At 41.3% G+C, this 27719-nt stretch overlaps 1 protein-coding gene across 1 annotated transcript in view; it reads right to left on the bottom strand.

Moving 5' to 3' along the window:
• Window positions 1–16786: 16786 nt before the first annotated feature.
• The window catches only part of cep290 (centrosomal protein 290), a gene marked incomplete in the record, with an annotated part of 207938 nt that continues 197005 nt past the window's right edge, over window positions 16787–27719 (bottom strand). The window contains 5 exon segments of the mRNA XM_048256361.1: window positions 16787–17076; window positions 17190–17294; window positions 26178–26342; window positions 26438–26524; window positions 26608–26742. Coding sequence (XP_048112318.1) covers window positions 16912–17076; window positions 17190–17294; window positions 26178–26342; window positions 26438–26524; window positions 26608–26742 — 657 coding nt within the window.

The raw sequence follows: 27719 nt of genomic DNA, 5'->3' as shown, positions 1-27719 counted from the left end.
CTCAGCCAAATGCCTTCCTGTTACGTCCTGTTATCACGGAGTTACAGGCGATAAACTATTTTTGATGGTCACAAGTTTACTTCATTAGTGTTTATTTCTTTGATTATTAAAGAGTGTTTTTCATTTAAAGGCTTGACTTCGTGCTTATTCAGAAGAGCATTTAGTGCTCTCCCCAATCCCAGACGTTCACATTGCATGTTTGTTTGTAATGGATGCAACCGCGAGATACGCTTGTCATAGGCGCCGATACCATGGGTGCTCCATCTCTCGGGCACCCACTGAAAACATCAAGCACCCACGTGTGCCAGCTTACAGTCCCGGCTAAATTTACATTCATTTAAAATCAAACATCGCAGTTTATGTTAAATTCAGCATCTCTCATAATGTGATTGGATATGTTGCTGTCAATTCCCTACTTCATATACTAACCACCAATGAGAGCGTCTCGTATGAAAATTCCTGACACTTCCCACCTGAAGAATGAACGCAAGGCTTTGTCGGGTCTTCAGCCCCGAATGTTTAAAATGTATATAGCCCTGAATATCATTTTAAAAGTAGTCTGACAAAGCTTATTGTTTTGTGACACAGCTAAACACTGGTACCTCATAGAACGTCTATAACATAGCATTCTGAAAAACTGGGGGGAGAGTACGCTGGACGACTGGGTTCACGAACATCAGCAGAGCCTATGGATAACCCAGGAACATGTCCGGCAGAGGGCGGGGAAGCTGGTACAGCGTCGGAACCAAGGCCACAATGATGGGGTGAATGATTCTGGACTCGATGAAGGGCAGCTGGTATACCTGCGAGTCCCCCACTCCCTTCACGGGCAGACCCGAGTCCGCCACTTCTGCCATGAGCAGAGCTGAGTCCGCTCCTCCGGCATCCGCTGAAATGCATGAGGATGAAGCTGTAGCCATGTTTTATCCTGAAGACTATCAGGAGGCCCACATGTCACCCAGGTCCCTTTCCCCGGAAGAGGACCCCCCAGAGAAGGTGCCTCCACCCCTACGCCGCTCGGACCGAGCGACAGCAGGTCAGCATGCCAACCCACACCGACTCCCGAGGTCACTGTCCATACGGAATGACGAAGCGACTCTGGCAGAGATGTGAGGGCAAGGTGGCAGGCTCCCAGCCGCCATCATCGGGCTGCCGATTCATTTGGAGGGGGTGAATTGTAGCCTGTGGGCCAGTAATAGTTTGCTGTTTTCTCTATCTCTCCCGTTCTGCACAGCTAGTCTCATGACCTCTCTCTCTCTCTCTAAACATATGCTCTACGTCATTAAGTGGGGAATGGGGTGTTGATTGATCAAGCTACCTGCCGCGTTACCGACAGGCTTATTTATAGGCACCTGGGGTCCTTAAGTCGGTAGCTTGTAGTAAACACAGCTGGTTCCGGGTTGGTGGAGTCCACAGGTATGTCTGAATTTCTTTCACATTCTTTTGTCACGATAACTAGTTTGCTAAGTGGGCATTTGTTTAACTGTTGTATAGGAGAGCACACGCAGGCAGGACCGTGGCAGGCTTGTGTGTGTATGTGTGCGAATGCGGCCGTGTTCTCAGTAACGTCAGCTACAAGGTACGTTATAGAACGGAGCTGTGGTGTTTGCATTCTTCTGTCTGTAGTATGAGACTGGACTCAATGTAGCATTTTATGTACCATTCACCAGTGTCCGCCAGTGCGGTTACTGTAGCGGGGGGGGACTGGTTCTCCAGAAGCCATAGCCTCCTTGGACAGGTATGTACTAAACCTGATCTGTACATTGCATTGCATTTTGCCAGGCCATAGCGGCCATTCATGTTGGCTCTAATAATGTAGAACACTGCAATGCTGACTGGCTAATATTTTACCATGTATTTAATTGATCATGTGGGCTGTTTGTAATTGCTACTTTTGCTCGACAGTGCAACCATTCTTACCATGTTTGTGTTTATGCTTGCAGTGTCAAAGATCCCTGCAACTACACAACGTTGCTAATTGCTGTTCTCTTTTTACTTATATTTTTGGTGCCGCCCATAGTTTATTTGTTTGTTTTGGTTACCCATCTTCCTCTGGCATACCTGCCGTAGTGTCTGTATAAACGGGTGAGCCGTAGGCTAGAGTGGACTTATTTTGTTTATTCTTTTTATTATTATTTGTTTTTCTCTCTTTACTTTAAGTCCAGTGTCTCCCCTCCCTCATCCTAGCTAAAAGCCTCAGTGTTTAGCAGGCCCATTAGCGACTTAGCTTTGGGTAGCCGGTCTCTAGTGTTCCCACTCCAGTAGCCCAATAGCAACGGCAGTGTGTGTAGGATGAACTCTTAATTGCTGTGTCACATTTGTGTGTGTGTGTGTGTGTAGGATGAACTCTTAATTGGCTTTTCACGTACCACCCGAGTGTATTTTCCCAGCAGCTAAACGTGTGTTATTCAGTGTGCGCCAGACCACGTGTGTTAGAAAGATCTGGCCTAATCTTAGTCTTCCTATTGGCCCACGCTGAGGTTCCCCAGTCCCTACCCTTGTCCATGTGATTCACTTTCTTTTCTTTTTTTTTTTCTTTTATCTGGTGACTAACCAACTGCCCTGTGAGCCTATTTATTAATAAACATTATATTCTTCACTTTCACCATCTGTGACAACAACATTATTTGAGTTCCCCTTGCTCAGATAAATTGTACCCAGGTTCAAGGGGTGGCGTAGTCAGCTTGCAGTCAGCAGTAGTCAGCTACATCTAATTGAGTGCTTGCTTTTCTATGTTTATTCGCATGTAGTTTATTGTGTTCTTTTCTTAGTTAATCCTGTGCCTTTCCTTTTTGTTCCTTGTTTAATGAATGTTTAGAGCTGCATGGCTTTGTGCTGCATGCACATTTGCATATTTGCTGGGTTAAATCATTGTGAGAACGGCTGCTGTGCATGTGTGTTTGTTAGTGGTGTGTGTGCGTGCATTTGTGTGCAGTGACGTTATTCCCTCCATCGCCGTGACCAGGGTGGTTGCACTGCTCCGGCTTGGCCTCTGGGGCCTTCAACGTCTGTGGGACGACCATCCCAGCCTCTAGCCCCACTGCTCAAAAGCTAAGTATAATCAGGGGCAGGGCTCCGAACCGGTTCAAGGAACGAAAACGAAAACCGAAAACGAACGGAATTTTATGAGGAGCGGAAACGGAAACGAAAACAAAATGGTCTTCAACTGTTCCGGAACAGAAACATTATTCTGAAATCCACAAAACCGGTTAATAACGTTTTTTATTCGTTCTCTATATATTGTATAAAATTTCGCAAAAGCATATCCTATGTCAGGGAGACTATTTCCGGTTGTGCGAAAAACAAGCCCGCATCTACACTGTTAATGTGAAATAACAAGCCGCTATGTAGCCAACTACTGTAGGCAAACAGCCTAATAATTTGATTTCTGCAGTTTGAAAAAAAAAAAACGAATAAATGGACCTTTGGTCCAAATGTGTAGATTTTGTCTTGCTGTTGTAATGTAACCTATCCGTCTGCCACTTCGATCTTAGGCCAGCTCAGAAATAGGCTACTGAAACTGATTTGGAAATTGTTTGTAACCTATGCGCAATAGCCTATTTTGCCTGTCCACTTTGTCGCTTTTAAAGTCGGATTTGAAATGTTTGCGCAATTATAGCCTATTCTATGTAGAAGAGTTAAATTTGGGAAATTTGAGATAGGCCTTGTCAGCAACAGACAGGTTCGTTTATAAACAGGGTTGGAATTATAGCGCAAGCCTTTGAAGATCTCAATATGGATAAAACTTAGGCTACAACCAGGTAAGGAGTTTAGCACGTATCCAGAAATATTTTTGATAAGAAATTATTTATAGGCATAGGTTAGGCCTATAGTAAGTCTGTAGGCTATGGGATGGATAGCCCATCTGAATGTTTTTGGATGCCGCCTGTGATTTATTATTTTTGGGCATAGCTACGGTATAGGCTAAATCAAGAGGAAATAATGAGTATGTCTATTCTAAGGTAAAGTCCACAAAAATAGACTTGATAGGCCCGCCAAACACTGCCGGAACTTTAAGAACTAACGATATTTTATGCTTCGAACCGTTCAGGACCGATATGTTGGTGGCGGAACGCATGCAAGAACGAAAACGTTAAACATAGGCCTACCTGAACCGTTCAGAACGGAACGTTTGAAAAATAATTTTGTTTTCAAGCCCTGATCAGGGGTGAAAGTAGTTTTTATTTCTTGGTGGTACTATGATATAGAGTTCTAATGCGCGCGCCGAAAATTTCACTTAGCCTAATTATTTATTTATTTACTGTATTATAGTCTACTTATCAAGCATTCACTAGGACTTCTTATCACTCTAGTATCACTCTTTAACCCACCTGTATCTGTTTTGATTATGAATAAATTGCAAACACTTAATTTCAACATTTATTTATTTATTTAGCCTAGTTACTCTGCTCGCCCCACTTCCAATTTTTTTTTTTTTATATAGGCTACTGTATACATCATGAAACACGCTTTGAGTCATGCCTTTTATTTGGGAGACTGCAACATACTTCTGTCCGCTAAAACACTTTCATTATTATTGCGCTAAGATCTGGTTAAGCCGCACACGCAAGGTCTGTCTCTTGTCTCTCCAGCAAAACACTACATAAAACCAGAATAGGCTATTGAAACATCAGCATATTTTTCTTTAGCCTGTATGTTTTTTTTATTTGGGAGACTTTCCAAGAAACGTCCGTCTGCTAAAACACTTTACCAGTGCACGCTAGGCGCAATTACTGTAGGCTACTGTACGCCAAGGCTATAGCTTGCTCGTTGTCTGTCCAGCTGCACGGGAGGTTTAGACACAATTCAGATACAGTTCAGAACGATGTATATGAAATATATTTTGGGGGAAACGTGTTGCTTCTGGTAATTTGACATTAGCAGTTGTGTTGTCATGCTGAAAGTGCAATATTTTTCAGAGACAGTATAGTTTTCTTTCCGGTACGGCGTACCCTCTCCAAATATTTTAGTGGTACTCCGTACCGGCCAGTACCGGCTTACTTTCACCCCTGAGTATAATCATACCGACATGCTAAGTTATTGCTGTGATTGTGCTACCCAGAATTCTAACCATAGTCTCTCCCCCTCTCTCCCTTGTTCTCCTTTGGACAGGTGCGGTGTGGTCCAAGCGAGCGGCAGGCTAACCCTCAGGTGGTGGGGTCCCTTCACATTTCCTGTAGCACACCTCGGGTGTCAGTCCTTATCTTTGGAGTACAGTGTGATTGCAGTGCGAGTGCAGTGATTGCAGTGTGATTCTCACGTGTGATGTGTGTGAGTCTTCTGGACCGCTTTCCCCTCCTGTAGTCCTGCCGGTCGTGTTAAGCCATCGCCCTGCTCGGTTTTCCCTTTTCTTAAAGGAAAATTCCGGTGGTTAGTGGTGTTCATTGGTGTTCCAAAACAAGTAGCGTAGCGAAATACAGTTTATGTCGTGTTTTATTTGGCATTTTGTAAAATCCCATTGATTTCTGTTGGAAGACTCATTGCGCGTTGATATTACTGCGCCACCGTCTATGCTTCAGGTTCAAATATTGAGCGGTTGTGAATAGTTCCACAATAGCAAATAAGACGGCTGGAAATCATACATTGCGCCGATATATTTGCTTTTAATAATCAATGAACACCACTAACCACTCGGTGAGTTGCACAGTTTGGAAAACGAATGTTAAGGGTTGATTTAGGACATGTTTGAGTAGCCTACAGTATGCCTGCTGGCAGCCACTCTGACTAGTCAAAGGCGATTCAAAATGAGTCAGAACGGTCGAGACAGGACCAATTGTCAAAATTTCGGTGTCCACCACTCTAGTTCATCCAAAACAAACCAGAAAAGGGACTCAAAGTGCTAAATACCGGAATTTTCTTTTAAGAGTGCCCATAGACCTTGTGTGCCAGCTGACGTGCAGCCTCGCTGGTCACCGTATGTACAGTATTGTGTGTGTGTGTGAATTGCTGTGACATTTCCTCAGAGTTGTGTTTTTATGATTGTAACTAAGATCGGTCAATAACATTTATATTTTTGGAATCTATGTCTCTAGCTTCCCACGTGTTATGAACCTGTGTGGCCTAAATTGAACTTAAAGGGTTAGCATTGGCTTAAACTATTTCCTAGGGGTGCTAGGAACCTAGAGGTGGCGTAGTCGTCACTAAATTATGCTAAATTTCTTGTCCCTGCTACACATGTTAATTATGAACTCTGGAATCTGACTTGGCACTCACTGTATTGTATTTTGTGTTTTTATCTGTAATCTGATGTCACTGCTACAGTGGGTATCAGTTAAGTTTGGACGGTTTCCTGCATGAATCACGCACGAATGGTGCACAATATTCTCGGCAGATATGGCACAAACTGCAGTTGACCCAAACAACCACCAGGTGGCACTTGGGAGTTCTGCCACTACTATTTTTGATGAGACTTGACTTACTGCTTCCATGACGCATCAGTTTCCAAGTCAGTACAACAATCTGAGGCAGTTGAGCCATTACCAAACATATATGATAATACAATAGCATGAGTTTATATATCTTTTACCCTGTTTGTCACGGTTACTGTGGTGTATTGACACATTAGTTTGATCTGATAGGCTTACCGTAGTTTGAGTTAATGGGTACTGTGCAAGCTCAAGATCACACGTTGTATGGAACATACATGTATGTGCTGTGACCCGTCATTTATTAGTAAAGCCTTTTGAACGTGTGCAGCCGTCTCGTTAATGGAAGTACACCACATAATTGGCGACGAGGCAAAGTGGATTTTACTGTAGTGAGCAGTGAAGTGAGTGAAGATGGCTAACTTTGCTAGACCTGACGAGTTCAAGCCTGAACATGAACAGTGGTCGGCCTACGTGAAGCGCATGGAGCTCTTTTTCATAGCGCATGACGTTGGAGACGACAAGCAGGTAGCAACTTTATTAAGTGCTGTGGGTGCTTCGACATACAGTCTTTTGCGTAACTTGGTTCATCCCCAGAAGCCGAAAGACAAAACCTTTGATGAGATCGTGGGAATACTCACAGGATACGATGAGCCCAAACCGTTGGTCATAGCCGAACACTTCAGGTTTCGGAAATGTGTTCAGAAAAGTGACGAAACAGTGACTCATTTTGCTGCCGAGCTGAAGCAGTTAGCTGTGCAGTGTGATTTCGGGGAGAAGTTGGATAAGGCTCTGTGTGATGGCTTTGTCAGTGGAATCTACAATGAAGCCAGTCAGCGCAAATTACTCTTAATGGATGGACTGACTTTTGCGAGAGCCCTTGAGATCGCACTCAACATGGAAACGGCTCATCGAGATGCACAACAATTGAGGCAAAGATGAACTGGGAACATTAAAGGAAATCAAGGCAACAATTTCGGTAAAAAACAATGCCACTCCAAGATTCCATAAAGCCCGCCCCATGCCTTTTGCAATGAAAGTTCGAGTGGAGGACGAGCTAAGAAGGCTGGAGAAGGAGAATATCATTTCCCCAGAAAAAGCATAGCGAGTGGGCCGCTCCAGTAGTCCCTGTAATCAAGCGAAAATTACAGTTGCACTAGTCTGGACATCTTGCCGTGCCAACGTTGCAATAAAGGTTGCCTAAATGCCATGTAGGCTATATAAATGTCCTGTCAGTTTACTAATTGAATTTGCGTTGTGTGTAGATTTGGACTTTTTATTCCACTTTGTTTAAACAGCAGTGGAGAGGCCTCGTTCACCTGTTTGGAACTGGCTGGTGAATGTGACGTGCGTAGGTCTGGCTAGATACACCATGACCCTTTTTGTGCATCTAGGCCTACTGTTTGCTGTGGATTACTCTTTTTTCATGTCATTGGATTACAGCAAAATATGAATATTTTTTTCTTTACACGTCTTAACGTAATGGCGTGATTGCAGATGCATGTAGAAATACACGGTTTGCACCCACCGAGAGCTTAAAGTCTCACCTTTTAAACGAGCCATTGTATGTGTTCATAGCTATAACACAGAATATGCTGTGGCTGTACAAAAATCAACAATGGTCTAGATTGCTGGCACTAGTACAAAGCTCCCGAAAACAGCTTGGCATTCAATGAGTTAAAGGTCCAGTATGTAGGAAATAATGGAAAATAAACTGTAACCATTCCAAAAATGATCACCATGTTGTCAGAGAGTAAGGAAACACGATGAATTGAAGTAATGGCTTATTTGACAACACTACTCTAACCCGTAAAACCCATGAAAAAAATTAGCCTAGGAACATCTAAGGAACCTAGACAGAGTGTGAGTTTGGCAGGACCCAAATTGAATATCTGGGCCATGTGCTAGATGGCAAGGGAGTGTATCCATCTAAAGATAAGGTGAGAGCTATACATGATGCACCAGCTCCCACAAATGTCAAAGAGCTACAAACCTTCCTAGGGTTGGTGAACTACTATGGCCGTTTTGTGCCACAGCAGAGCACAGTGCTGGCACCACTCTACAGACTCTTAAAAGACCAAACCACCTTGAGATGGAGCAAAGCTGAGCAGGATTCATTTAATAAATGTAAAGAACTATTGACAAGTGACAAAGTGTTAGTGCACTATGATCCAAACCTGCCACTTACCCTTGCACGTCTGCTTATGGAATTGGAGCAGTAATTCAGCACACAACACCAAATGGGGAAGAGCATCTGATAGCTTATGCTTCTAGAACGCTGTCCCCAGCAGAGAAAAAGTATTCACAGATAGAGAAAGAGGCATTGAGCCTAGTGTATGGCTTGAAAAAGTTATATCAATATCTGTGGGGACGACAGTTAAATTTTATCATAGATCATAGGCCTCTATTGACATTGTTTGGAGAGCACAAAGGGCTCCCCACAATGGCAGCAGCGCATATCCAGAGGTGGGCCAATCATACTGTCTGCATATGATTACTGCATATGATTACCACACAATCATACTGTCTGCGTATGATTACCACATTGTTTACTGCCAGTCAGAATAGCATGGCAACGCTGACGGGCTGTCACGTGTGCTACTGACATTGATGCGCTTATATGTGAGCACCTAGAGGGTGTGCCACTGAGAGCAAGACAGATTGCCAAGGCCACAAGGACCGACAAAGAGCTTTCAAAGTTGTACAGGTACATCATGGAAGGATGGCCAAAAGAAATTCCTGATGAACTGAAAGTGTATAACAGAAAAAGAGATGAGCTCTCTGTTGAGCAAGGGTGTGTTCTGTGGGGCACAAGAGTAATTACACCGGCAAAGCTGAGAACATCAGTGCTAAAAGAGATCCACAGTGGGCACCCTGGCATTGTAAAGATGAAGGCAATTGCACGGCAATATGTTTGGTGGCCTAAAATCGACATGAGCATAGAAAATGTCTGCAAAGAGTGTGAGACGTGCCAGCTAGAGCAACGCATGCCACGCCATGTCCCGCTACACCCCTGGGGATGTGTGGAAAAGACTTCACATTGACTTTGCAGGGCCGTTCATGGGCAACATGTTCATGATCATAGCTGACGCATATTCAAAATGGTTGGAAGTGTACAAAATTACCCAAATAACTTCCACAGCAACCATCACAAGATTGAAGAGATTGTTTGCATCGTATGGAATTCCAGTAGTTTGTAAGGAGAAATGGAATTATCCACACAACAGGTGCTCCAAGACACCCAGCCACATATGGCTTAGCAGAAAGATATGTCTCAACATTTAAAACTGGCATGAAAAAGCTGTCAAGAGAAGATCTAAGCATATAGGACAAAGTTTCTCACTTTCTGCTGCGCTATCGCACAACTCCCAACAGCACAACTGGAGAGTCACCTGCCGACTTTTTATTGAAGAGACATGTGCAAACTAGATTGGACTTCCTGAAACCAAGCATCAAAGAAACAGTGAGGAGAAAGCAGTATCGGCAGAAGGAAGAACATGACAAACGGCAGGAGAAACTCCAAGGTGGATTCCAGGAGTAGTAAAACAGCAGACTGGGCCGGTGTCATACAGCGTGCAAGGCCAAGACCAAGTGTACCGACACCACCGAGACCAGCTGAGACCTCGCTACTCTCCAGAAACTCCAGATCAAGGGTCTAATGAGGAAGCAACTCAACTGCAGACTGTTTGCTGATTTTAGTTTATTACAGGTTCACAGTTTAAGTAACTAAAGGAGTTAACAGCATTCAGTAAAGTTAATTGAATCATGTGTGTAATGTTGATATTCATAGTCATAATGTTAACTGTAGAAGTGTACTTTAAAGTTGGAGCAATATTGGAGAGTCACGTGATTCAATGCGAGAGGAGGCTACCTGAAAGTGAGCTCAGCTAGGTTCTGCTGTACTTATTCTTTAAATTTCATTTTTAACCAGATATTTGTTGAGAGTTAAACTAGTGAAGGGCTAAAATATGTTGAAAAGTCCCAAGACACCGAGCAGTGGCGACATTAAAAAGCATTTGCGCTCACATGAGAGCTATTGCTAATCAACCGACCCAGTGCATAAGCCAGGGCATCAATAATATTTATGCAACATTGATGAAGATATCCAGTGAAATAGTAACCTTACTCTCGCCAGATGAATTTCGTTGCGCCTAGCTCCACTCATCCATCTGGAAGCAATCCATTGGAGTGTTGCTTCAGAAGGCTGGGCCTAATCAAAAAAATGCTTGCATATGATTCAATAAGCCACTTGTTCGTCATCTATTGACGTGCTACTTCAACCACTTACATCAAAGCCAACCCGTGACGCTGATAACAGTCTCACAGTCGCTTCTACGCTATGTCACATCTATGAAACTCCCGCCCTGCGTCCTGATTGGCTTTACCATAAAATCTGCTGCAGAAATCACTCTCAATGGAAGAGGTCCCAGATGGATGTGAGTGAAGCTAGGCAGAGCTAAGCGAAACGAAATTCATCTGGCGAGAGTCAGGTTAGCGAAATAGAGGGATTGGCAGAAATTCGCCGTACCACCGCTTCAACGGAAGCCAAACTCTCCACTTTAATCACACAAATTGACGATTTGGAAAGGAATACCTTGAAACAGCTGAGAAAGACTGGCAAGCTAACCCTCCCACTAGCAAGAAAGAGGTAGATATGATCTGGGATAAATTGGAGGACATGGAAAATCGTGCAAGGCGTAACAATGTCCGGTTTATTCGATTTCCTGAAGGGAAAGAAGATGGGGATGCGGCTACGTTTTTGGAGGACTTGATCCCTGTGTTACTCGGCATCGAGGGGAAGCCCGAGAGAACGTGCACACAGACTCACTAGCCAAAACCAAAAGTCAGGAGGTAAACCGCGACCAATACTGGCGAAGTTTCTGAGATCTTCCGACAGGGATTTAGTGCTTCGTGCGGCGAGGAACAAGACCAAGTTGAGCTGGGAGGATAACAACATTATGCTCTTCCCGGACTTTTCGAGATTGAATTTGTCATGCTTCATCATCGTCAAAGATTGCAAGAAAAAGCTACATGACCGAGAGGTGAGCTTCCGTCTAATGTATCCTGCTACACTGAAAATTGCAAGTATGGGACCTTTGTATGCCCCAAGAAAGCCATGGCTTTCAAATGTGGCCTGTAGCATAATATTCTAAACAGTGACTACGCCACTCCCGGTTAGAAGTGTGGGAGAGCCCTATACCATACACCTAGGTCAACTCCCCATCAAGTTCAGTAAGAGAATAAACTAATCAGGGTACAGCTGTCATGTATTCAAATTCTTATTTATTTCACAAAGTTGTTTATAAATACAAGGAAGACAATGGGCTATAATCGCCACCAGTAAGGATAACCGTAGGCAGTGTGCAAAAGGCAATCTCAATATTGTACAAAATGGCAGTAAGTAGTATTGCAGATATTGTGCAAAGTGGCATTAAGTAATAAATATGGCACAGATATTATTATGCAAACAGTAGTAAATAGGAACAATAACTATAGTCACTGAAATAAGTTACTATTAAAGGATTATAAATGACATCCAACAGTCAGACAATACACTGTGCAAATTTGCAATAGTCCAGGGCTTCAGCTCAATATAACCAGTACTCAACAGCTAATACTGAGGCTCATAGATGTAGTGATGGTACCAACCAATAAGACACACCACACAGCAAAGATGTTTCACAGCAAACACTAAACAAAATCAAACAAAACACCTAATGTAGGCTACAAATGAAAATGAATGCAGCTGCCACTTCTATTCAGAGTGCCCAAGATACACAGCAAACAACGGTGAGAATAACTGGGGTTGGCTACACACACACACGCACCTTAGTTAACCTGTGTCTCGTCTGATGAAGGGCTTGAGTTGGCCCGAAACGTCATGGTAAATAAATTATAACTTGGGAGCATATACTGGTGTTGCGGACTTTTTTCCCTCTTTCTCATCGTAAGTGTTTTGTCCAGCACCCAGGATTAGATTGGAATGTGCGTGCGTTTTTTCCTCTTTATACTGCAATATTTTAAGTTACCTTCAAACTAAAAAGGGAGGTAATGTGGTGTATTGACACATTAGTTTGATCTAATAGGCTTACCGTAGTTTGAGTTGTTGTGTACTGTGCAAGCTCAAGATCACACGTTGTATGGAACATACATGTACTGTATGTGCTGTGACCGTCATTTATTAGTAAAGCCTTTTGAACGTGTGCAGCCGTCTCGTTAATGGAAGTACACCACAGTTACTTATAGATTTGATAGTGTAACGATAGTGCATGAGACACTTGGAGACTGGACACCAGAGACGGATGCTTTAAGTCAAAGCGGATAAGCATAGTTGTAATGGGCATGAATAAAAAAGCCAAAAAACGTCCTTTGCCGAACCCAAAATTGAAATAAGAATTTATCTTAACTCTATAAATATCAGAGTGGGATAGGTTGGGATATTGTAGAAATTTCACTTAAATTGCAACCGCAATATGCCTGCTTGCCGACATTCAAACGACAACGAAAAAGATATCAAAGCACCAAGCAAGCAACAAGAAGGTTGAGTCTGAATGACACTGAGTTTTAAAAATATTTTCGTAATGAAAATGGTCATTTAACCAATAAAGGCTGAAAACATGTACAGTAGGCTACATGCTAGTGTTAATTTCGTCAGACGACACAAGAGGAAATATGTTCGTCAACGACCTTTTTTTTCATGACTAAGACGAGACGATGACGAGACGGCAGTAATGTCCTGAAACACTGACTAAGACTATCTTAAGATGCATTATTGTTGACCTAAAAAAGACGAGACTAAAATGTTTTGCATGAAATAAAAACTAAGATAAAATCTCTCTTCATTTTCGTCTACAAAATGAGAAGACTAGAGAAGAGAAGAATATCTAGCTGTTCATAATGCTAAACAGCTTTCCTGTAAACTAGTCGTGCTGTTGCTGCAACCCTGTGGCTGCAACACGAAACTACATGGAACAAGAACACTGGAGATTTCTGCCAGAGTTAGCAAGCTAACTACCTAAGCTTTATGCCACAATGCTACATACCCAGAAGTTGAAGCTTCTCTCATACAAATTAACATCCCCCAGAATGTCCATACGAAAACGTTCATCATGTAATGTCAACTATTTAACTAGTTAGACTGATGATGCAAAGTTTGCTAGCACGTAAGCTAATATGGAAAGTTTGCTAGCAAGTTAGCTATGGATAAGATGGAGAGTCTGTTTGGGGAATGTGTTGTGTTTGGGCGCATATCGCCATCTAGCGAGGTGGAGTAAAACATTAATATTTTGGCCTACTGACAGTGTTTCTCAAACTTTTTCAGTTTCAGGACCACTTAACTAACCCTAGCTAAAAAAAAAAAAAGATTATACCTACTTCAACAGTAGCCTATAATTAGTCTACACAATAGGCCTACTCACTGAACCACCTTGCTTATTGTCTTTGCACTTTGCTTATTGTGTGGATTCATACTGTATGATTTAAACTGGCATATCTTACATAGACAGTGTTGCAGAACTGTTTTTACATACAAGTTGGTTCAATATTGCAAACAACTCATCTATATTATATTTTACCACGTCTGCTCGCGGACCACTTGGGATAGCTTGCGGACCACCAGTGATCCCCGGACCACACTTTGAGAAACACTGGTCTACAGTGGTCCAGTCAAATCTTTTACTGTCTATGGTCAAATCCCAGCCGAGCTATAACTGTAGCTCGACTTACCTGTGCATGTAAACATACTGACTGACAAAAAATCAGAATGAGTAATTATAACAGACGAGTAGCCCTGTGGACACACAATATTGTTGGAAAATTGAGATGTGTGAAACACTATTTGACTCAAATGGTAATCAGAAATAATTTGTTATAAAAAAAAAGACGAAAATGTGTTGACTAAAACTGACTAAGACTAAGATACCTTTAGTTTTCTTTTGACTAAAACTAGACTAAAATGACGAGACTTTTAGTCGACTAAAACTTGACTAACAAAAATGATATTTGAATGACTAAATATGACAAAGACTAAAAAGGACATTTCGTCACAAGACTAAGACTAAATTAAAAATAGGTGACAAAATTAACACTACTACATGCAACCCAGCAGAAGACTATTATATTGGCAAATCATTGAACACCATTTACACATTGTATTCTGCAGTCTCTACATGTGGAGTGCTAATGTGTCTACTGTAAATCATTCAAATCATGTGTGAAAGTCATTAGGCTGAAAGCGCTAATGTGTCTATTCTGTGTCTAAGCTCATTAGCCTACTTTCAATAGGCCTACTGTACAGCCTGAGAGGGAGAACATAGCCTACTGTAGAGTACACAATCAGTTTACTTAGTTATATTTGTTTAGTTAAATCCCATTTTCTACCCCTATGTCCATAATATGCTTATAGAAAGGTGAAGTCGGGAAAGTGCTTCAGAGAAAACGTGTTTATTGAAATAATGAACATTCTACATTCTACGTTCTTCATTTAAAGCACGTTGAATCCCTGGGAAGATCTTTGTGTTGTGTGGAGGAATTCGTTGATCTTATTGATGCAGTCCTTCCCATAGCAGGAAACTTTCGTTGCAGTGTTGAGACCATAAAGTTTTTCACATTCTGCGGCTGTGCTCGCTTTCCCTTCGATCCATCCCAGTTGGTGGTTTTGCTCCAGGCTTTATATTGTTCCTCTAGTCTGGGCTTCGATGAAACGTTACATTCGCTGCAAGGCCAAACCCAAGAGCAGAGACGAACTGATCTCTGCAATAGAGTCATTTTGGAGGTACAAACTCTCCCTGCTCCTGCTTCTATTTTACATTGACATTTTTTTTATTTAATTTTTGCGACTTTCTCCTAATGTGCCTTTTGCACGAAAAATAACGTTATCAGCAGAATGCATTCACGCTTCAATCAAGAATCGAACTTTGGTCGCCTGCGTCGTACTTGCCTGTTATGCTACTAGGCCACTGAGGTGTAAAAGTGACAGTGAGATAGGGAGGAGCAGCCCTCTTTTCCATGTGCTGTAGCAAAAAAAAAAAAACCCATTATCTTCTCCCCTAACCTCCACTTAGTTTACATTTACATTACATTAATTTATTTTTGTCCTTCTTATTGACTGAGTTGGCATCTGATCCATATGAAGTCCCGCTTGTTGTTGATGGCTGATAATTTCTCTTCTGTTTTAATGAAATGCTGAACTGATTTGACTAAGTTGAACTGTTTCCAACGGTGTAACAGCAATAGTTAAACGAAAAACTTAGTAGTTGAAGCCCTCTTTGAACTGTGTAGCCTTTTTTTTTTCCAATGGATAACATGGCAAAATTCTCTGAAGCACTTTCCTGACTTTACATTTCTCTATTCTATTATAGGCTATCTCGTAGTAATATAGTCTATAGTTGTAATGGGCATGAATAAAAAAAGGCAAAAAACGATTGGCAATTGGATTGGATTGACAATTCCTTCGCTGTTTTGTCGGTTTGTGCCAGATTTGTGCTCTCTTTTTTCTGTACGGAGCTCCGGGATCGGCCACTCCTTCACTGTTCTCTCGGTTTGTGCTCGCATGCATTTTCCCGACACTTGGCTGCAAGCCCCCCTCCCCCACCCCCTTCTTTCACAAGCAGTGCAGCTTTCTGAAGCGGTGCTTTCTGAAGCTAATGTAACAACAAATACCACCAATATTGTTGTATGGCAATAAAAGTATACAGGGTTTGCGCAAGTAGCCTAAATATATAAATAAATTAAGGACATAAAATCCTTAACATGAAAAAGCTTAATGTAGCTTATGCTTAACATTGCTTATGTCCCAAATGCTCCCATTACCCCGCAAAAGTTTCAAAGTAGCCTACACCCAGCCTAAGCCTACTTCAGAACACCTCATCGACTGTCTGTAGTAAGCTACAACTTAGATTCAATAAAAAGATTTCTAAAGAAAAACGTTGCATCATTACTCCTGCGTGGATTTGAACTCAGGACTGCCCGAAAGTTGCAGACCTGTTCTGGAAATACGTGCATTAACCCACTCGACCGTCAGACAACGCTAGCTGCATCGAGTATTGGGTAGGACTGTACACTGGTTGCTGTGGCACAGCCTTGAGTGACCGAATTCATTTTCCTTTGTCATATGAATGCTATCATTTTGTTAACATTACTGTTAAGGAAATGCTGTAGGCAAAGTCTCTTACTGTATTTGAATGTACAATATGTGATTGATAATTTATTATTTGTATGTTCTGATTTTTAATTGGACCCCAGGAAGACTAGTCTGCCGCTTCTGCGTCAACTAATGGGGATCCGCAACTAAACAATAAGGGGAAATTCAAATTTGTGCAGTGTAAATATGCTCTGTCTCTATGGCTGAAGTTAACACTGGCCTGCCATTCTAATATATTGGAGATGGTTGTGTCATGGCTGTTTAAAGACGGCAAATGACACTGAATCTGAGGTCTCTTTTATTAATACCATGAAGACAAATCTTAATATGCATTTAGTGTTGGCAAGGATAGTATGTTATTTGAGTATCAAACACTCACAAAGAAGTCTCAGTGTGAATTATAAATTACTTAATGTTTCTCGTTACAATCTTAGATTGTAAAGCGCCTACTGAAGTAGACTCTGCTAGAGAAAGCCTTTGATTAGCTTCATCCAGATCTAACTGAAGCTTCTGACTGGTCACTTCTAAACAGGCCTTTTCCAGTTTCAGTTTCTCTGCTGCCTCTGCCTCCTGTAATTAGAAATTATAATTAAGCTGTATGCTTGGTATGAAAGCAGTTTACCTATTGCAAATAGGTAAATTAGTTTAGCTAAATCTTAAAAGTTAAGATGCACAATCCTTACCTTTTTAATGTCTCTCCTTAACTGGTCATTTTCCATCACAATTTTCTCCAGCCCCATTTTTCTTGACTCCATTTGCATTTTTCCTTTGAGTTTATCATACTCCGACTATGAGAGGGAGATGGCAATGATACAATTACATAAAAGATAATGCAGTTTCAAAACATTTACAAAATGGGAAAGCCTATCCAAAATGTTTCTTTTTTCCCCATCATTTATTATTTACCCTGTTTATGATGGTATGATATCCATGGCTCCCATGTGTAATGCATTTGTAAAATGTGACATTGCAAATTCATTAGCTGTAAAGCTGTTACTTGAGCCACAGATATCATGACATCGCTCTACACACAAACTAGGATATAAATAATGAGAAATAATATTAAAAAAGAGTATTCTTTCCTTTTTTTATACCACTTTATAAGGAAACATCTATTTTTGTATAATAATTAGTGTACATTTTTGTTTCAGGCTAAAACAACATTAATCGGTGCAGTTTGAGTAAAACCAGAATTGCATTTACAACTGATTATCCCCTAGAGAAAAGAAATACTATAGTATATCAGGACACTTATTAGTGGTAAAAAAATAATTAATCTTCTATGCTACTGTGCAGAGGAAGGTAGTGCCCTGACTGCATAAACAGTCTTTTAAATAACCTTTCTTTAGACTTACAAAAAGTAAAAAATTCTTCAGCTTATCTGCAGAGCGCCTTTCCATAGTAGCAATGTGTAATGTTTTTTTGAACTTAGTTAAAGGGGTGATAGAATGGAATGGAGCATTTTACCTTGTTGTGTGATTTTAACACAGAAGGTATGCAACTTAGGTCAGTTCAAAAAAATGCTCCAATGTTATTTCACAAGCCCTGTTCCAACCCTATAAATAGGCTGGAGAAAAAAACAGTTCGTTTTGGCAGATTTAGCGCCCACTCATGGTTTTCTGGACATCCACATGACAAATGAATTACCTTGCAGTCAATGACTACTCACTTTGCAACACTCTACAAATGAACGACGCAATCTGATCTTTCACTTTAAGATCTGCTTACGTTATGATCCAAAGCCAGTTTAGCCTACTGTAGCAATAGCTCAATAGAAATGGAGTCTTGTGGCCCCAGCCGTGGCGCGACTGGCTGGGGCACCTGCACCATACGCCGGCGACCCGGGTTCGATCCCCGCCCTGTGGTCCTTTCCGGATCCCACCCCCAACTCTCTCTCCCGCTCGCTTCCTGTCATTCTCCACTGTCCTTTCTTTAAAAAAGCCATAAAAGGCCAAAAAAAAAAAAAAAAAAATATATATAAAAAAAAAAAAAGGAATGGGGTCGTGCATGATTGAGCCAGAATTAGAGAAGGAATCAGTCCCTAAAAGACTGGAAGTAAATGTTTCTGACAGTCTGTATTGTTCTTTTGCATGTTTTCTCTTCTGGCACTTCAGCCTAGGCACAAAGCGTAACTTCCAAACACTCCCAACCAGTAGACTATAACTGTTGTGAAAAATATATATATACCCCCAAAAAAAAAAAGAAAAAGAAAATGAGGTTGTAATGAATTGGGTGTCGTCTTGAACTTCAGTATAGGATGATAAAAAGGTGTGTGTGTGTGTGGGGGTGGAGGGGTTGTTGGGGTGTGTGTGTGTGTGTGTGTGTGTGTGTGTGTGTGTGTGTGGGGTGATGAAATGGTGTGTGTATGGGGGTGGGGGGGGTTTGGTGTGTGTGTGTGTGGGGGCCTGGTATGGAACAGTGTGCCTTTCATGGCACACCTACCCCACCTCCCCCCAACATTCTACATCAATTGTATGCACCATATTGCTATTGCTATATTGCATATAGCATAGTAATATTATACACCATTTTAAAGCTTGGACTCTTGGGAATCCATATATGACGACCTTTTTCATGTACATATCTGTATAGTGCATTACATTGTCAGATTAATCTTACTATGTCTAAATTAAGTTGAATCAATGGTATCGGTTGCCGTCCGACGGGGGTGGGGGGGTGTGGGTGCTGGCATCTTGTTTGTGCGATACACTACAGACTCTGTACATTTAACAATTAGTTATTAAACACTACATATTAACTAAATAACCAGCTTCTCAAAATAACAGTTAATAAAGTAATAACAAACTTTACAACAGTATACAAATATTTAAAAAAATATGTGTAATTTGCACAATTTTAACAAAGACTATTTACAAACTATAGAACAAGTGCAAAAGAAAGTGCAAAACAACAAAATGTGCAAATGTGATCAGTCACTACTTATGGCAGAGCTGACAACTAGCAACGCTACAAGCCATCCTCCTTGGCTTTAAAAAGAACATTTCAAGGGCCCTTTGGTAATTGCACTCTTTTACTATTGGACCATTAATGCTTATCTTCATGCAGGCTGTCAGACTGTTCCGCTCCGATACCGCTCACACCACGAGTCTGAGGCGGCCCAAATCCACCAAGAATTCATGTATTCCTAATAAAACCAAGACCATTAAATTTCAAAGATATTGGCCATAGTAGCCCAAGTTCGTTGATGGGGATCAAGTTAGCTAAATAGGAGCTAGTTAGGAGCGCCTGCTCACGGCTGTAGGCTAAAAGTTTAACATGGGCAGGTGGCAAAGTATCAATATTATTTTACTGAACGACTTGTCATTAGGTCTTGTGCCTAGTCTAAGGTCTGGGAATTGCACATACTCGGTTTGGCTGGGAGGGTTTAATCTACCGGTGCTCTGTTTGTGACGAGTTACTGTATGTTGGTCGTGCCTGTTTTGTGGCTGTCATACTTTTAAATGGCTTCGCAAGAAGTGTACTACTGTCATCTTTCCAAATATTTCCCATATTGCTTTTCCTGGAGGGGTGTCTTTATTATTTTAACTTCTCGCGTCTTCAGCTTCTTTACTGTCTCCATCTCTCCCGTCTCCACCCTGTGGCAAGTTCAGTGGGCATCGCTTTCAAATGGCCACAGTCGCGCATTACGAGGCGTGAAGCTGCGTGAAGCTTTAGTACCACTTTCAGCCACTGTGCGTTGCTCTGCCACTGTACATCGCTCTGCCTGCTGCCCCTTCTGAAAAAGCTTGATTTACCTCGATTTAGGTTACTTGGGTATGGCTTAAGGCTTGACTACACGGTGGTAACGGAAATCGAAATTTGCTGTCTACATTATTGTCAGTGTTGGGTTAACGGAACTACGCAAATCAAAACAGTGGTGTGATAATTGAGCCAGTAAAGAAATAACTGTTCAGAATTAATCTGTAGCCTTGGGTAGGCTTCTGCGACGTTTTTAACAGGCTACGCTATAGAGGCTTAGACAACTATGACCCACGCTTTGGTTTCAGAATTAATTTGCCCTACTTCTTGACTGCAATGTAGTCAATTGACTGCTTGACATGTCATTTTTATTTTTCTGTACAATAAACAAATACATCTGCTTTATGCCGCAGAATTACATTCATATTTGGAACTTACATAGTCCAATGCATCGTTACACTACGTTAGTGTTTCCCAAAACCATAGTAGCAACGAACGTTCGCAACCACTATCGTAAAGTTGTGTAGTTACAACTACACCTCTCGACCTGTGGTAGAATGCTAGTAGAAGCATAGTTCCAGGGATCTTCATGTCAAAGACGTCACTGACGCCAGTTATTTGTTTGCAAATTAATAATTTTAAATATATTTAGGTTTCTAATTGATATTTACACTTCTAACCACCATACATTCATATTTTAAAATGCCCAAGGTAGAAAATACATAAATTAAAAGTCAATTTGCAGCCATGTGCACGTAAGTAAAAGTCACACACCTGCAGATAATAATAAGGCGGGGTCCTTGTTAGTTTACGCAAACCAAGCCAAGAAGGCTGATTCTGATTTTGATAATATGATCTACACAAAAGATAAACTTAGGTAAACAACGATGTCAATATTGTTGTCAAAATCTTAACCCAGATTCGAACTCTTGGACAGGGGACTGGTAACTGCTGTGCAACGGCGGCTGTCATCTGCCGGCCTTAACGCAATGCGCCACAGAAGTATGTGCAGGTGAGGTGCCCGTTCACGTGCTACTAAACATCATTAACCACCTTAGTCCAGACTACTTAAGTTTGGAAGCTATCATGGTCCAAACTTACAGTACTATGTAAGTACGACAGTTTTGGGAAACAGTCGTAACTTACATGTTGGTTGATTGAACGATGCATCCTGTTAGTAAAAGCTAACCTCCGTGGTTATTGTACGGGAAAACACTCCCAGATCAACTTGTAGGCCATTAGCAATCTGTTTATTTTATTTTATGAAGCCTATACAGTAGATCACATGCCACATTCTCACTTTCAATAGACAGATGCAATAGCCATTGGTCAAGTATTGAGTATAAATCAATTAAGATAGTACCCTATACAAAAAGTAATTCATACTATCATAAAAATTTGTTAAAACGAATAGCATTTTGCAACTTGACAAAACACTGGATTAAATATCGTAGGCACAGGAGAAAACTTGTACATCCATTGGGCCGTGGGAGATCACATGCCAGTTGCCTCTCCCTTCAGTGCTATGACTCGTTCGGCTGTGAGCTTGTTTCGCCAAAAAAAAAAAACTATTGCAGATATCAATGCGTCTTTGTTCATGGGTTTGGCCTCACAGCAGAGGCTTAGACAACTATGACCCACGCTTTGGTTTAAGTAATTTGCCCTACTTATTGACTGCAATGTAGTCAATTGACTGCTTGACAGGTTATTTTATTTTTCTGTACAATAAACAAATACATCTGCTTTATGCACTTGAGAATTACACACTTGGCCAGCCTATAGAACGGGCACATTTTGGAGAGAATAGAGAATGTACGACGCTAAAGAATCTGTAGGCTATTTGTGGCTGGTTACCAGCAAACAATGTTTAATGCATTAACTCAAGATGTCAAACATTTTCTAAACAATACAAACAGAAAGGATGCAGCAGGCAGCAAATGTAGAAGAGTCATTTCCAGTGGAAGAACAAAATGCTGAAAAAAGCCCAAAGATATGAAGGAATATCTGGCAAGTTGTTATTTTTTGCAGGCGTAAATGGTTGGGCTATAGGCCTAGTTTGCAAGAAGGAGACATAAAGGCGTGAGCATTCCACACTATCCACAGCTGTGGTAGCGGGGGGTAAGAGGATTACTGTTAGCGCAGGATTTATATAAAATTCTTCAACAGAAGGCCTGCCTCGAATGCAGGCTTGCCCAAAAAAAGGCCTGTGGTTTGCTAAAGGAGTCCTCTAGACTTCTTTTCAGCTGTCTCAGAGGTGGAAAGTCGCGTTCGTTGGGGGCAGGGCCGGATTAACTATTCATAGACCCTTGGGAACAAATGTCTGATGCCCGTTTGTTTACAACTAACATTACATTTAATTAAACTGCTTATAGGCTATGTCGAAATAGTTTCAACATTTTGAATATCAGTGTCGGGTGAATTAGGAAATGCCTTATGGCTGAAAGATGCTTGGGATCCCCCCTGTGAAGCAATAACCATACAAAAAGTTAAAAACAGATGACATGATCGCTGCGTCACTGACATAATCATAAAATAATATAGCCTAGATATTCCAATATATTCGAATACATGTGTTTATTTTAGAGGGGATATTCGAACGTCATTTTTGAGCAATTTTGACAGCCCATTGGCTACGCCAATCGTCTATTAACACCTTCCACCTAACCCCGGTGAGTGGGGGTCGCTATAATGCGTGTGAAATAGCACCATTGAGTAGCCTATGCGAAATAGCCTTAAAATCGTTCCGGTGTTGTGTGCCTTCTGGTTTCTCCACCTACTGGTTTTCTTGCATGCATGCGTTGCAGCAGTTGTCAGACATTCACAAACAAGTTGTTTTAGGCGGTTTGAAGTCGCTTTTCATACACCATGAGCGCTCGGCTACATTACAGCCACTCGGACAAAAGACATGTAAAAAATATATGTTTTGAAAACTAGCATTAAACTGGGTTCGATCCCGCAAAAGCAACACACGCGTGACTCTCTCCATCCTGATTCCCTACTCTTTGAGCCAACTAATATGTTACGTGAATCAATTAACTATTGTAGGCTACCATTAATTAATAACGTAGGCAACAGGTAACATGTTGTCCAGGCTATCTGAAAGGGGTTGCCTCTCATCTATAACAACTGGTTACCTTGGGCTGCTACAGTCGTCAGTGCACTGTGCACAGTAGGCCTATGCTACTCTTTGTGGTTGATCAACTAAAAATAAAAGATGTATTTGGTGTTGACGTTATTGTAGGCCTAAATTCTGAGAAATTAAATGGTACGAGAAACGATCTACATAGCGCACCAGACCGCGATGTCTTCAAGGGTTGAATGAAGGGAGTTTGCAAAAATTAGTGTATATTTCAAGTCAATAAATATTCTTAATTTTCGAATGTCTTTGTCAGGGAACATCTGACTTTTAAAAACCATAGGCCTGGTAGGCGCTCAGACAAGGAGTTATAAGATAAAGGCAATACCATTTGTGTCACCTAATGCAGTTCAGTGAATTAGCAAGATACCATCAGAAGGCAACAATCATAAAGCACAGTCTTGTGGCGTCGCTCTCTCTCCCCCGCGCATAAAGCTGTCTGCGTGTTGTAGGCTAGATTTGCGTGAGTTCTTTCTATCTGCTTTACTTTTGTGAGTTGCGACCACCTAGGCTATGTTATAGACATTCTATGAGGTACCAGTGTTTAGCTATGTCACAAAACAATAAGCTTTGTCAGACTACTTTTAAAATGATATTCAGGGCTATATACATTTTAAACATTCGGGGCTGAAGACTCGACAGCCTTGCGTTAATTCTTCAGGTGGGAAGTGTCAGGAATTTTCATACGAGAGACGCTCTCATTGGTGGTTAGTATATGAAGTAGGGAATTGACAGCAACAATTGTGCTCGATGTTTTCAGTGGGTGCCCGAGAGACGGAGCACCCACGGTATCGGCGCCTATGACAAGCGTATCTCGCGGTTGCATCCATTACAAACAAACATGCAATGTGAACGTCTGGGATTGGGGAGAGCACTAAATGCTCTTCTGAATAAGCACGAAGTCAAGCCTTTAAATGAAAAACACTCTTTAATAATCAAAGAAATAAACGCTAATGAAGTGATCCGTGATATCCATGATAACAGGACGTAACAGGAAGGCATTTGGCTGAGCAACGGAGGTTAATATGCTCTATATTTTGTCCAAATGATGTCTGTCTATCATCGTTGCACTTGGAGAAAAACAGAATGTTTAATTTGTCCTGCGTTTCTTCTACAGCTGCAAACGGGATTCGCCGTTAACCAAATATTTCTTTATTAGGGCAGGGCAGGCATATTTCTGGCTATTAAATTATTTCTAAACCAATCTGCTAAAGTCTGTAGTGAAGTCTGTGTAGGGTTTTCCAGCTCCATTTCTTTTTACGATACACCCTGCTCACTTGAGACCTCTGCCGGCTGTTGCAGCGCCGTTGCAGCGTCACTGGAAAAATACAAATTAAAGTCGCGTGATCCCCGCGCGCGGACCGCGAGGGAAGCTGGCCAAGTCGAAGCACTGCCCACTGTATGCTTCAACAGATATCTTTGAAAAGCAATTATGAGTTAAATATTGATGCTAGCCTTTTCGTGATACTTGAAGTATTTAAAAAAAAAAAAAATGTAATTTTAACTGACCCGCCCACAAATGACCCGAATTTCATAAAAAAAAAAAAATGTATGACTCACAACCGCGGGCGACCGCTAAATTTCGGGCAGACCACGCAACACTAAAAGCTCGATTTGATTTTGCTCCAACCAATAGTACCTCTGTTTTGTCATCATCTAGCTTTATGTGATAAGGGAGCAAAGGGCATTTGGGTTAGTTGGCTCTACAGAAATATATAATTGGGTATCATCTGCATAGCTGTAGAAGTTTACATTATGCTGACTTATAATGTTTCCTAACGGAAGCATATATAGGGAAAAGAGCAGAGGACCAAGACAGCTCCCCTGGGCCACACCGAAAAGCAAGTCATGTTTTACAGACACATGACCTCCTAGACTAACATAAAAATCTCTGCCAGTTTAGAACATTATCAGAGAGACCAACCCACTTCACAAGGCGGTGAATTAGAATGTTATGATCAATGGTGTTGAATGCTGCACTCAAATCTAGAAGAATAAGGATTGAGACTTTGTCAGTACACTGCAAAAAATAAAATCTAACCAAGTGTTATTAATCTTATATTAAGATCAAACAATCTATTTGGGATTGTTTTTAGTATGAAGAGACTTACCTTGCACTCTCGAAAGATAATTTTGACTTAATTTAGGAAGATTTTGACTTATTTCAAGGAGTCTTATCAAGACAAATTTACTTAATGCACTGGCAGACAAATGTGCTTGTTTTCAGGATGAGACGTCTTAAAAGGAGTCACTAACTCCTCTTCTAACTAAGAAAGAGCCAGGCAAGTCTCTTTATACTGAAAACAATATTAACTAGATTGTTTGACTATCAAACGTATTACCTACTAAATGTTACCAATAGCATCCCTTATAGAAGTTACATTGTTTTTGAAGAAGTCTGCAAATTCTTTGCATCTTAGAGAAGATGCCTGACTGAGTGTGTCAAAGGATGGTTGATGTACTAACATGTCAATGGTGGAGAACAACATCCTAGAGTTTCCACTGTTTTCAGCAATTACCTAAGTGGATCCTTCTCTCACTCAGAACAGGTCTATTATAATTTGCTATTTTTCTTTTAGAATGGCACGGTGAACCTGTAACTTAGTGTTTCTCCATGTTCTCTCACCTACAGGGAGTGATTTACTTTGACAAAGTAAACAAACAAAGTTGCCCCCAAAAGCTATCCTATATGCTATTCTGTTTTACATCCATATTCTGGTGTTACTCAAAACTGCACAGACGTTGTTGACATCGTTTTGGTCCAAAACAAAAATAGACCCTAGGTTGTTGTTAGACCAGTTTTCCTTTAATTTAGTTACAGGGAAATATTACACACCTTTAGTTTTTCATGCTCTTGCTCAATTGTACGTAGCTGCTCCTGCATGCCTGTAGCTGAGACCTTCTTCAAAGCCTCATTTTCTCTCTGGACTCTCTCCACTACCTTCTTCATCAGGCCAATGGTCTTCTCCAGCTCAGGAACTGTTTTACCACTACCACCTGCCTACAAAAGGAGAAAATCACTGTATAATTGTGTCACTGTATTGCTGTATAATGTACAAGGCAAAGTGTATTAACATAGAGCAATATGTGATTTACCTGGCCAATGTGCTCAAATTTAGTTTCCAATGTAGCCTTCTCTTTTATGAGAACATTGCACATGTCTTTGAGATCAGACACTTGATCCTGTTAGGAATATGTCAAATATGAGAAACAAAGAGTAGATTGGTGACCTGTAAATAGATGCTCTTTTAGGTTATACAGTATACCTTTAATCTGGGGACGTCTTTGGTTGCTTGCTCTAGTTGGAGACAGAGCTCCAGGTTTTTTGCAGAGAGCCGGAGGTTTTCTGCCTGTAGTTTGTGCTTTTTCTGTGATGGAGACCCAGCACGCTGTACCAGTGACTGCAAAAACAACGTTTATTTTTATGATTGTGTCATGACCAAAAAGTGGTTTTGCGCAAGATGGATTACTGACCGTAAAAAAAAAAGTTTATTGTCGAGTTCCACGTTCATTGTGGAGGTCTATGTTCTAGTTCTTGAATGTTAGCAGTGACAGAGGCTTACTTACTTGGGAAACCAATGGCATTATCCTGACAGTCATAAAATTAATTCATTTGGCATTGTTTAGATTAAGACAATATGCTAGTCTATGTCTTTATCAGTTGTCATTTTTCACAAATGGTTTCATAGGCTATTCAGTAATTGTGAAGGTAAATTAAGTTTATTCCACCAGGACAGTGAAGAGTGACAGGAAGTGAGTGGGAGAGAGATGGGGTGGTATTGGGAAATGACCGCAGGTCGGATTCGAACTTGGGTCCCTGTAAGCACTTGGACCCATACAGGGTATGGACGCTGTAGCCTGTTGCGCCACAGCGCCCCCCCAGGAAGTCATTTTAAGGTGACATCAGTGATCTGAACCAACAACCCGTATTTTTCGTAGTTCCGTGCCTATAAGTGCACGTCGCAAGAAAGTTATCCTCACTTATTCTTCTGAAGCGATGATGCTTGATGAAGAGATACAGAGAACATGCATGAACATGCATTCACTTTCAGTGAAGTTCACTTGACGTTAACCATTGGGAACACATCTTCCACAGTGCCTCATTGGCAACGGTAGGCACACATTGACAGTGCTAGAGTCTGACCACAGCGGAGTCACCGGAGCGCGCTGCATTTATGCTGAGCATGCTTATAGATCAGACTCTTGGCCCTGGATGGTCTGCAGCTTGAGATGAACAGTGGGAGCTCCTGGGCGTAGGAAGGGCACGAGGGGCTGACAGCACTGACAAAGCAAGTAAAGGTGTCACCTTAAAGGAATTATCCGGAGTAAAATGCACTTATATCAATTTACGGATGATTGGGAGTACATACAAAATCAT

The sequence above is a fragment of the Alosa alosa genome, chromosome 11 (genome assembly GCF_017589495.1).
Source record: "Alosa alosa isolate M-15738 ecotype Scorff River chromosome 11, AALO_Geno_1.1, whole genome shotgun sequence".
NCBI lineage: Eukaryota > Metazoa > Chordata > Actinopteri > Clupeiformes > Clupeidae > Alosa > Alosa alosa.
This window is presented reverse-complemented; position numbering and strand designations above follow the sequence as displayed.